The sequence below is a fragment of the Zalophus californianus genome, chromosome 8 (genome assembly GCF_009762305.2).
Source record: "Zalophus californianus isolate mZalCal1 chromosome 8, mZalCal1.pri.v2, whole genome shotgun sequence".
Lineage (NCBI taxonomy): Eukaryota > Metazoa > Chordata > Mammalia > Carnivora > Otariidae > Zalophus > Zalophus californianus.
The window spans coordinates 124,386,601-124,398,874 of record NC_045602.1 but is presented as its reverse complement, the minus strand read 5'-3'; the positions used below and the strand labels follow the sequence as shown (position 1 = coordinate 124,398,874).

At 51.6% G+C, this 12,274-nt stretch overlaps 1 protein-coding gene and 1 long non-coding RNA gene across 6 annotated transcripts in view; one reads left to right on the top strand and one right to left on the bottom strand.

Annotated features, from left to right (window-relative positions):
* Positions 1–220: 220 nt before the first annotated feature.
* LOC113937793 lies at positions 221–8,234 on the top strand. Its single transcript, XR_003524721.2, has 4 exons — positions 221–798; positions 1,997–2,162; positions 6,229–6,325; positions 7,438–8,234. It is a non-coding gene; the product is annotated as an uncharacterized LOC113937793 (long non-coding RNA).
* A 131-nt stretch (positions 8,235–8,365) lies between these two features.
* Positions 8,366–12,274, bottom strand: part of HNF4A (hepatocyte nuclear factor 4 alpha) — a 61,087-nt gene continuing 57,178 nt past the window's right edge. For 2 of the 5 annotated variants that reach the window (XM_027622626.2, XM_027622628.2), the window contains exon 10: positions 8,366–11,498. In XM_027622626.2, the coding sequence (XP_027478427.1) occupies positions 11,356–11,498 (143 nt within the window). In that variant the 3' untranslated portion in view covers positions 8,366–11,355. The remainder of the gene's footprint in view (positions 11,499–12,274) is intronic. The other 3 variants (XM_027622630.2, XM_027622629.2, XM_027622627.2) reach the window with 2 other exon arrangements.

Sequence of the window (12,274 nt, the reverse complement as noted above, 5' to 3'; positions counted from 1 at the left end):
TCCTGGAGCGCCTGGGTGGCCTCAGTTGTTAAGTGTCTGCATCTGGCTCGGGTCATGATCCCAGGGTCCTGGGGTCGAGCCCCGCATTAGGCTCCCTGCTCGGCGGGAGGCCTGCTTCTCCCTCTCCCACTCCCCCTGCTTGTGTTCCTGCTCTCGCTGTGTCTCTGTCAAATAAATAAAATCTTAAAAAAAAGAAGACACATTCCTTCATTTCCACGGTATCCTGGGGATTACACAGGGCAGTCCTAGTCCTAGTTTGGGAGAGGACCTCACAATGTGTGAATATCAGGAAGTGAGGCTCATTGAGGGCCATCTTGGAGGCTGGTCACCACAGCAGTGTTGAATAAAAAAACTGACAAAGTCCCTGCTCTTAGAGTTAACAGTCTAGGGGGAAAGGTAGAGGAAGATAATAAATCAATATATAAATAAATAGATACTTGCAGATAATTGTAAGCACAATGAAGGAAATCACACAAGACAATAAATTAAAGTAGGGATCAACAGAGGATAGTCATTGGCCCAATCTGGCCTGCTGCCTGCTTTTGTAAATAAAGGTTTATTGGGACTCAGTCACGCCCATTCACTTAGGTATTGTTTATGGCTGCTTTCATGCTGTAACAGAGGATTTAGGCAGTTGCAGCAGAGACCATATAGCCTGCAAAGGCTTGTATATTTAGCTAAGTTGGTCAGGGAAGGTCTTTTCAAGAGGTGACATTTGAGCAGAGACCTGAATGGTTAGAAGGAAGCAGCCATGGGAAGAGCTGGGGAAAGAGTGTTCCAGAAAAGGGGGACATCAAGGTAAATCCTGTGAAATGAGAACAGGTTTGGTGTGTTGAGGAACAGGGAGGAGGCCAAGGGGGCTGCAATGGAATGACCGAGGGGCAGAGTGATTTTGGAGATGATTTTGGAGAAGTGGTCAGAGCCATGTCATATAGAATCTGGGGGCCCCAGTAAAGGGTTTGAGTTTTGTTCTAGCGATGGTGGGAAGCCACTGGAGGGTTTTAAGAGAGAGAGGTAGGATCTGGTAGGGATGGGAGAGATGCCTGGTGTAGTTTGGCCCCATCCTCTGAGCAAGACAGTGCTTCTGCTGCCCCTCTAAGCGCAGCTGTCCCAGAACTTGCTGGTATTAACAAGACCCAGGTAAAGACATTTTGCATTATTTTGCTATGTGTTCGGGACTCGGCAATCCTTCTTGTCATAATGTCCTTTCTTTTGACCCACTTTGAGTGCCTTACTCTCCCCTCTCTGCCTGCCTCTCCTGGATCTAGGAGATGTGAGAAGTTGGCAAGAACACTGGATTTTGGGGCGCCTGGGTGGCTCAGTCGTTAAGCGTCTGCCTTTGGCTCAGGTCATGATCCCAGGGTCCTGGGATCAAGCCCTGCATCTGGCTCCCGGCTGGGCGGGAAGCCTGCTTCTCCCTCTCCCACTCCCCCTGCTGGTGTTCCTTCTCTCTCTCTGTCAAATAAATAAATAAAATCTTAAAAAAAGAAAAGAAAAGAACACTGGATTTTGAGCCCTGGATTCCAGACTCTTTCCTGACACGGACTTGTGTGTGACCTTGAGAGAGTCAGGTCTCCTCGTCTGTAAAATGAGGTGAGAGCCCAGTCTGCTTGGAGCCAGACCCGATGATTAGAAGTGGGGTTGTACTGGGCACGTACAGCACAGTCCTAGGGAAAGCCCGAAGGTGCGGGTTGCGGGCTCGGCCAGGCTGGCGTTGCTGACTTGGGTGATGGGTCACAGGGGTGATTGGTCCATTGGGCAGAGGGCTCCCTGAAAACTGTCTTCTGATTGAATTTTGAACAACAGGGCAGCTTGCTGCCTCCCAGGACCCCCTGGGATGGCAGGCTGGAGTTGTTTGGCTGGGGGCAAGACCTTGGAGGGAGAAGGGAAAGTCAGTGTCCATGTCCAAGGCAGCCTTGGGTATCAGAAAGAACACACGATCTGTTGTCAGGATCCTGGCTCCAACACTGAATTGCCCTATGCCCTGTGTTCTCAGTTTTCTCATCTATGAAACGAGTAGAGTCTAACCTAAGATGCTTCAGCTGTAAGAAGCACTAGCATTGAGTGTAACTGCTAAGAAAGAAAACTGCCAGCCGATCTCACCACCAGTGATCTCAGGATGCCGTTGACTCACAGACACATCGTACCTTCAGAGACATAAGGTAAAAAAAAAAGATGCTTCGTAGAAATATATCACAATAACTGCTTTAAGTTAATTAAACCAGGTTTAATGAGCCTCCTGGGGTTTAGGTGAGGCCAGAACGTAATAAGTGTGTGATGGGCCCTGACCACAGGCCCTGCGTGCCTGGCTCAGCAGTGGCTGTCCCTTGCCATTGCTCAACTGTCCCTTGACTCTCCAGGCCCGGGGCATTGCCCTCCCAGGGCTGCTCAGGTTTATGGCAACAACTGCCCCTACCAGACGTGATCTCAAGCTATAAAGGCTTTTACAGTCTCACTCTCCCCCCACCAAGATAAGCCTGGGAGCCCTTCCCAAGGCCGGGGAGCAATTTCAGAGCCATGGGGGTGGGGGCGGGGGCGGGCATTACACAAGTCGGGAAATGGAACAAGTTTTATGGCCCCAACTTCTCTAAAAATACCATGTTCTCGTATCCTCAGTGTGAACCTGCGGGTGAAACCTCCAGCACCTGGAGCACAGTGATATTGATTTGTTCAGTCATGCATTCAACAAACAGAGAATTGGTTGCATGGCACACCAGTACAGATCTCCTGATTTTGTCACTATGACACGTTGATGTCACCTGCCTCACAGCCTCACTGGGGTGGTTACACCAGACGAGCGTGTCTGTGAGCACTTAGCACATAGTAGGCCTGCCATGGATGTGGCTAGAATCCCTTTCCCTCACCATCGACTTCCATTCCATCTGTTCTTTGTGCCTTTTCTTCCTTGCAGCCTGGACGATGGCATGGTCCAGGATGAGGTCCTCACCTGCATCACTGCTGGCTATACTCCCTCTTTAAATGAGTTCCATCAACTACTTGGCTTTTTATTTTTTCATTTTTTATATTAAGGTATACATTTCCATATTCTAAAACTTAACTCCCTTTAATGTATGTACAGTTCTGCAAGTTTGGGCAAGTGTATATGGCCATGTAACCACCACCAGAGTCAAGATACAGAACGTTTCCATGACCCAAGCCCTGTCCGCTAGGCCCCTTTGTATTGAACCCTCCACCCCTGCCCCTGCCCCTGCCCCTGGCAACCACAGTACCTGACCCTAGAATTTTGTCTTTTCCAGAATATCATACAGAAGGAATCCTATTGCGTGTAGCTTTGGGGTCTGACATCTCACACTCAGAATGATGAATTTGAGATCCCGTTTGCTCAAATCGGCAATTTGCTCCTTGTTCTTGCTGAGCAATATTCCCACTTGGCTTTTAAATTATATCTGTGCTTATGACTTGGACAACTCTCCAGCCCAACTTTGCCCAGACCTCTAGGCTTGTATAACCAATGATTTCATGGATGTTTCATGGGCATCTCAAACCAAACATCCCCAACAGAACTCTGCTTTCAAACCCAGATCTACAGCCTCCAAATATATGGTTTCCAAGATCTATAGCCCCCCTCAGATCTATAGTTCCCCAAATCTATAGATGCCCCAATCTACAATTCCCTAAATCTATTATTCCCCCAAATCTACAGCCCCTGAAATATATAGGCCCCAAGTCTATAGCTCCCCAAATCTACAGCCCCCCTCAAATCTGTTGTTCCTCAAATCTACAACTCCCCAAATCTTAGACCCCCAAATCTGTAGCCCCCAGCTCTATAGCTACCCAAATCTGCAGTTCCCCCAAATCTGCAGCCCCCCAGTCTTCCTCATTGCAATAACCAGGACCACGGGTCCCCCAGCTACCTCCCCTCTTTCCTTCACGCATCCCACCCATTAGCAACCTCTTGGCAGCATCACTTCCCCGAATCCCAACCTGGCCATCTTGCCCCTTCCACCAACTGTATTCATCTTCAGTGCCCCATAACACGTTATTCCAGACCTAGTGGCTTGAAACAACACTCATATCTCAGTGTCCAGTCGTTAGTCGGGGCATGGTGTGACAGGGTTCTCTGTCCGCGGTCTTACAAGATTGCGTCCCTACCTGGGCTGGGATGCGTCCCTACCTGAAGGCTCCGGGGAAGAATCCACTTCCAGGCTCATTCAGGTTGTTGCCTGGATTTGGTTCCTCGTGGCTGTAGGATTGAGATCACCACTTCCCAGCTGGCTGTCAGCTGGGGGTCGCTCTCCGTCTCTAGAGTCTGCCTGCATTCCTTGCCATGGGGGCCTCCTCCATCTCCAAAGCGGGCATGGAGACTCTCCCCTGCCTCGAATCCTCTCATGCTTCTCATTTCATTTGCCAGAAAGAGAGCAGCTCCTGTGAAGGGCTCGGCTGTCTAGGGCAAGCCCACCACAAAATCACCTGGTTTGGGACCTTCATTACCTCTGCAGAACCCTTCACAGCAGCACCCAGATTAGTGTCTGATTGAATAATTGAGAGACGGTGTGTATAGACCAGGGGCAGGAGTCTTGGGGTCCCCTTCGAATGCTGCCTACCCGCCCCCCTTGTCCCAGCTGTCATCCTCTCTTCCCTGGACCACTGCACACGCCACCTCTGGGCTTTGCTGCTTCTACTCCTGCTCCAAGTTGTCTGTCCTCTACTCAGCGGAGAGTGACCTTTTAAGAGCAGAGATTGCATCACCTCCCTATTTAAAAACTTCGAAGAGCTTCCCATTGTACCTAAAATAAAACCCGAGATGTTTCTCAGGGTCTGGAAGGCCCCGCCTGGCCCTGGCCCTCCCCCACTCAGACTTCCTCTCCTCTCCAGCCACGCTGACCTTCTTGCTAACCCTGTAGTGCTCAGCTGCCTCCCACGGGAGCTTTTATGCCCGTAACCCCTCCACCCGGCTGGCCTTCCCCACCCGTTCCACGCTCTGCGAGGCTGGCCCCTTCTCCTCCTCCAGACCTCTGTCCGGACCCCCGCCCCCCCAGCCTGATGCGATCCCATCCCCAGTCCTTTCAAATTACCCTGTTTTGTGATCTCTTTTATACTCGCACTTTCACGTTACCTTGTTTTACTTTTAAAGAATTTGGCTCTTTCTCTGACAGTCTGACACTCGACTCTCCGAAATCACCTCCATCTATTTATTCACTGAAACACTGTCTGCCTGCTCCCCCCGGAAAGCTAACTTCACCTGCTCACCTGCGCACAGCACCCACTCACTGTGTGTTGAGTGAGGGAACGCGTGGATGTGCGATGTTTGGGGCTGGAGCCCTCCCCACCATCTCTGCCGCCACCATCTGTCACCTGGGCCCGCCCATCTTCACCTCTCTCCCTGCTCACATTTGCACCTCCTTCAGAGTGTCCTCCATGAAGCTGCCAGAATGATCCTTTAAAAATACACATCTTGGGGGCGCCTGGGTGGCTCAGTTGGTTAAGCGTCCAACTCTTGATTTCTGCTCCAGTCATGATCTCAGGGTCGTGGGACTGAGCTCCGCGTTGGGCTCCGCACCGGGGGTAGAGTCCGCTTGTCCCTCTCCCTCTGCCTCTCCTCTTCTGGCCCCCTCAACCCCGCTCTCTCTCACAAATATATAAATAAATAAAATCTTCTAAAAATATACAGATCTGGCCACGGCCGTGCCCTGATCGCAAACCTCCAGTGGCTTCCTGTTTCCCCAAAAGAAATTCCATTTGCCCCGCGCTTGAGGCCCCTACCACCTGGCGGGGATGAGCCATGATAACACACTTCCAGGTGTGCGATGAGGACCCCAGGGGCATGCTGAGTGATTTTAGGGATACACAGGGACAACATTAGGGGGCGTGTGCAATGACTGTGTGGTGGGTAACTGGTCCCTGTCCTTCCTCCTACCCACGGGTTGCACTTCCTGCTGCTTGCCCTGACTTCTAGCTCCACTTTCTCTCCTCAACCTTGAGTGCACTGCTGTCTTTTCTCTGCCTTCCTATCCCCCTGAATCCTTCTCCTGCAAGAGCACGCCATCCCTTTCCCGACCACAGCAATCACCCCCTCAAACTACCATCTCACTGCCTGTCGCTTTCACTCCTTTGGCTCTTAATATTCGACTGCTTCGTTTTTTCCTGCTACAAAGGAAAAGCGTAAGTTCCAAGAAGGAGGCACCTTGTGATATTGCTTCATCATAACCCCCAGGATTCTTTGGCATGAGGCTTTGCCCGTTGACTATTTCTGTGCCCACCATGCAGAGACCCAGTCATCGATGTCCTCCGTGATCACTGCGGCCCCTGGTGTCAGACAACTGGCAGTTTGAATCTCAGCTGTCACATCAGTTACGGACCTTGGGTAAGTCCCTTCCTCATTTATAAAATAGAACAACGAGGTGCCCAACTCGGGGGGGTTATCATGAGGATCAAATTCTGTCCAGCAAAGTCTGGCAAAGAGGAAGAAGTCAAACGTCGTCCTTGGAATCAGGATTTGGTTTTTAGTTCCACTATCATCAAACAGCTATTTGGGATCCTGGGATTCTGGTCTCTTAGATCACATCTTGGAATTTACCTATGACATTCCAATTCGAGAAATGTAGATCAAAGGTGATCTGGGTTCTGTGAAAGAGGAAGTAAGGCATCCCCACCAATTTGGGGTGATGGGTCAGTCACACTGCATGGAATTCTCTATGAATCCTCACGCAGCCTATCACCTCCACTTCTCATCCCCACTCTGAGCCACGGGGTGCCATTTAGAATAATGGGATAAAAAGCTTTGAGCATCATGGCTTTGGAAGCCACCTTTGTAGGCGGGGGAGGGGTAGTTCCCAGTTCTCAGTGAGGCCACAGGGGTTGGTAGAAGCAGCATGGATTCAAGTTCTGGCTCAATGGCTCCCTAGCTGTGCGCCTTAGGACAAGTTCCTTCGCCTCTCTGAATCCTGGTTTCATCCACCCTAACCCGGGGATGATGGGATCTGCTGTTTGTCACCCAAGCTGATGTTGTTTTGCAACTGAAATGGAAATCAAACTGGAAGCTCTGGCCGCCCACGCTGAGATCTGAGATTAACTGGGGCAAAGGGCTGATGAGGTGGAAGAGCCAAGGCCAGAGGGATTTATGGCAGCCCAGGGTTTATGGCTTTGATATGGATTTATTAAGCCGAGTCTAGGACTGCAGTAGCCTCCTCTGGCCCCCAGCCCCCATGTCCATGCTGGTATCCGCATGGACAAGGCTTGTGTTGCAACGCGAGGGAAAACATTTCCTGGAGCTCAGGAGGGGAGGGAAGGGACAGGGGGAGGCAGGAGCGGCCTCGGGGATCTGCTGGCAGCTAATGGGTGCCCTTGAGGCTGGAGAACTTGATGATAAGCTTCTCATTAGAAAGGGTCTGGATGGAGGGTTCACACTGAGCCCCTGGTGGTGGGCACCTCATACCCAAAAGCTCTTACAGATACTCTGGTCTCATTCGTTTTAAGCCTGACAACACTCCCAGAGGGAGGCGCCATTCCCAGTTCGCAGATGAGGCTCAGAGAAGTGGAGTTACACTGATCCCAGGCCAGAACCGTTGTCACCTCCCTTGGGGAAGCTGAAAGGGTCGCCCTAGTGTTCCCACACCTGGGCATCCGGAGTCTAGCCGCCCAGCAAGCCCTCTCCCCCCATCACTGGATGCCGTGGCGCGCTGGTGACATGTAGCAACTCGCTCCCCAGGGGCAAAGCCTTGGTCTGTAGCTCTTGCCCATTCTCAGCCCCCTCTCACCATCAGTACCACACTGCCAAACATGAAGAGAAGCTAGCAACTGGCTCTCTAGCGCATACCCCTGAGTGAGTGAATATAAGGTTGGGGTGTGTGGTGGCCACGGCACGAGCCCAACTTACCTAGTTTATCAGGGGAAAGGACCAAGGTGGCAACAGACCTGGCTAGAAAATCTCGAGGGCGTCCTTGCCTTTATTCTTTTTTAAAACAACACTTGCCTTTATGAAATGTCCCCATGCCTCCTCATCCCCTATGGCCGGCCGTTGGCCCAGGTCCCTGGCAGTGACCCAAAATCGGGCTCCATCTTGGACCCTGTTGTCATCCTCCCAGATCTTTCCATCACTCTCCCACCGCGCCCCTCCCTTCTTTGAGAGGGAGGATTGACTTTCGCTCTCTCTACATAGTGAGCACTTGGAATCAGGGGTCGGGGTTAGAGTCCCACTTCTGCCTCTACGCTGAGCCTCGGTTTTCTCAGCTCTAAAAGGCGAAGGGGGACAGGGATAATAATATCTAACTTGCTTACCTCTTGATGTGAGATTAAAAAGCAATAATGTATATAAAAGCATTTTGCAGAGCATGAAAGACTATCTGGCTATTCTCATTCTTGTTTCTAACACCCGACAAGGAAGAAAGGACACCCATCCAAGGACTTAGAAAACATATGTGCCATTTATTTTGCTTTATAAACTTTTGTTAAAACACACAAGAGTAAGAAATGTTCTTTTTTTGCTTCTCTGCCCCATCGAGCAGCAGTGACGGGCCCAGGGGTCCACACAGGAGCTGGTGGTATTCACACCCACAGGAAGCAGCCCGCTTCCAGAATCGCTTGGTGTGAATTTCACAATTCATCCCAGTCAGGGAAAATCACGGAACAATTTGGCAAAAGTAATTGGCTTGGTCATCACACAAAGTCCAGGAGCATACACCTCCAACCCTCTCCTCTGTCCATGCTGCAGGGAGTCATGTGGATTCTGGAAGCTCCCGAGAGCTGCCCAGAGAAAAGGCTATCTCAGGGGAGGTACTGGAGGGTCCATGCTTGCCCTCCCTATCCTTGTTTAGTTCTCCAGATTTTATATTTTAGGACCAGAACTCAGGTGGCAAAGAGAGACAGAGAGAGAGAGAGAGAGATTTTCCAATGCCATATCCTCAGAACCAGAAAAGTAAACTGCTCTGTTTTGGGCTTCCTGCATTACAATAAAATTATTAAAATGGAATGGATTTCTCCTTCTGGAAGGGTTAATTTGGGGCTGAGGACTGAGCCCCTGACCCAGAAGATTGCTACTGTTAAAAGCCACTGCTACCCTAACTCCATCCTGTGGAAAATTCTTATCTCAGCTTCGATCCCCTGACCGAGGCCTGAGCAACACTGGGGGCTGGAGGAGCAAAGAGTGGGAACGACCACAATGACAGAAAGATTCTGGCTTCCCCCCACCTCACCCCAGACAGGCCTGGGTTCCCTGACTGGGATTCCTGGGGACTCGGAGCGAGGGATGGCTGGGGAAGGCTTGAGAGCTCTGAGCATGGGACAGTCTCTCCTGGGACCGGGGACTTAGCTTGGCGGCACGGGCAGGCTGCTCCCGGGACTCCTGGAGATGTAGAGGTTTCTCTTGGACATACTGCCCTCAAACCCCCCGTGCCTCTGCCACAAAAAGCAATCACTAATGGTGGAATTTGGGGGCACTGCGGTCCTGCCTCCGTCCACTCACAACAGTCAGCCTGGCGGGGGGGGATAGGTGGCCAGGCTAACTGTTCACTCTCCTACCTAAGCACAGCTCCAGCCCCACAACACATCTCTTTGGTTCCCAATGGCTAGTAGCATTTTCCAGAATTTTCCCAAAGCTGCCAAAATTCCCAAGGATGATGTGCTGGCCGTTCCATTTTGGGGCTTCATGTTTCAGAGCAGTGCTCAAACCCAGGCCTTCTCATCTCTCCCTGGCTCACCCAAACTATCCTGCTCTTGGATTGCCAGGCCACATTGGTCCGTCTCCTAAGAACCAGACCCCTGATGCCCCTCCCCCAGACTTGGGAAGTGAGGAGAGGAAAGGGGTCCAAGAGTTATGAATTCTCCTGTTCTTTAGCAGACAGGATGCTGGACCCCACCTGGACATTAGTATAACTCCAAGCCAATCTTAGTCCTGGGCGTGGGCAGGGCCCCTGGAAAGAATAAGACTTTGGCTTCTGAGGCTGATGACAGGGGCAGGAAGTCCATCAACTGGCTCACAGTGAGGACAGAGGGGCCCTTTCAGAGATGCTCAGCCACCCTGGTTAAGAACTCCTGTTATGATCCAGGCCGACCTGGAATCCAATCCTGACTCAGCCACTTACTAGCTGTGTGAGTTCTAGGAAAATCACTTAACCACTTAGAGCTCAATTTCATCTTCTTCAACAGTCTCTGGGTAATAGAGAAGATGCAAGGAGACGATGCATGTCAAATGCCTCAACACAACGCCAGAAATGAGGCAGAGTTTGAGACAGGCCCACGAGGGGGGTAATTCCTCCCTGACATCTTTCTGAGCTGAGCTCGCACCCATCCATCTTCGTCTCCAGGTCTCCTCGCTCTCACCTGGATCACATCACCAGCCCCCATCTGACCTCCCCGCTCCCTCCCGGCTCACTGCACATCCTCCCTAGCTACTCCCCTCCGTGCCTCAGTCCTGACATTCAAAACTCCTGTGCTGCTCCAAACAGCCTGGTCTTTCCATCACCTCCCCTCTGTGCCCTTCTTCCAACCTGGGGCCTTGCCCAGACTCTTTGCCCCGCCTTGGAAAGTCCTTCTCGCCTGCTCGGCTGGCTGGAATCCAGCTCTTCCTTAAAGGCCTAATGCAGAGTCTCCCCTTTCCCCGAGCTTTCTCTGACCACCTCAGCCCCTCCAAGTTCCTGTTGCAATTGTCCACCTCGGGTTGTCCTCTCATTGTTGACAGTCTGTGGGGAGCATCACCCCGAGTACCCGCCTGATTCCCTAGGAAGGGAAGAGCCGTGGGTTAGAGGTGGAATGGTGTCTTCCTTCTCAACAGTCCCACACTGTGCCTAGCCCAGCTAGTCTTTAAAAATGCTCCTGGAATGACTGGGGGACTGTTTGCAAGTCTTCTTCAGCCCCTGGAGAGGTGGCTGTGGAGAAATCAGGATGGCTGAGGAAGGTGACAGTGGCAGGTGGAGAGAAGCGTTGGCGGTTGGGGCAGCAGAACAGGGAGGGGTCAGATGCCCCGATCTGATCCAGCCTTGAAGGGCCCAGTGTCTGGGACTAGGACAGTACCTGGAGAAAGAAGTACCAGTCTGAAGGGGAAGGGAGCTATTAAGCAAGGTCCCATGTCGTCTCCAGACAGCTGTCCTTTGGGGCTTAAGAAGTTGGGGGTAGGCATGATGAAGGGGAAGGCAGTGGCTTCAGGAAGAGAAGAGTTGTCCGAGGCAGCAGAGGATTTTCCATCTGGGGTCTCCCCAAGTCAGAGCCCTGTCATCCAGAGCAGGGGGTGGAGGATAGCAATGGGGTGTGGCCCACAGCCCAAGTTCTTGGTCCCCTTGCCCTTTCCGCTGCTGCCCTGAGATTGGCCTTGTCACGGCTTCCTTCACTGGGGACAAGTGACCACCGGGGCTCTCTGAGGGGGCTGGGAGGCCAGCAGAGCCCCCGACCCCCAGCGGCTTGCTAGATGACTTCCTGCTTGGTGATGGTCGGCTGGGGGATGGCAGACGGGGGTTTGACGATGGTGGCAATTGCTCCCGGCAGGAGCTTGTAGGGCTCAGACCCCGAGCCACCTGGCGGTGAGGGCTGTGGAGTCTCAGGGGTGGCTGCAAGGACAGAGAGACAGGGGCTGCTGAGAATTCCAACCGTTTGGGGAGTAAACCAGAGTCTTGGGAAGGTTCTTCCCCCATTCTGAATCAGTTTCCTCTTCTATAAAATGAGAGAATTACACTACACAATCTCTAAGGTCTCCTACAGCTCCAACATTCTGAGGCCCAGATCATGAAGTCTAAGTCTGGTGAGGTCAGGAAGGCTATGGCCGGCCAGGTGGGGCCAGAGGCTTCTGCCCAGGTCCTACCAACCTCCATCTCCTCCACCACTTAACGTGGAGATCGAGGCTGCTTCTCCTGAACCAGGGCCCAATTCTGACTCTCTTCAAGGACAATGGGACATGTGACAGCAATGTCCTTTCTTGGAGAGAAAGAGCAGCAATTGATGAGACCCAAGTGCCTGGCCCAAAATACCATTTCTCTGATATTTAGGTAGATGAATAATGGAAATTAATTGGCCTCACAGCATCATGTATTTGAAACTCAACTTGGACCATGGCCCACTGGGCCACCTTTATTCGATGGACAAGTATCCCAAATAGTAGTCTCATTTTAGGGGACCACCTCATCCCAACGATACTCTTAGTTTTTGGAGAACTTCGTCCAATGACAAACTCACTCTTGTGAGATTTCACCTCAGAGGACCATCTAGACCGGCAGACATCCCCACCTAATGAGTAGTTTCACCCAGTTGTCTAACGGATAGTCTTACCTAATTGGGCAGTCTTACTTCAAAGAACAGTTTTACCTAATAGGCAACATCACCTAATAGA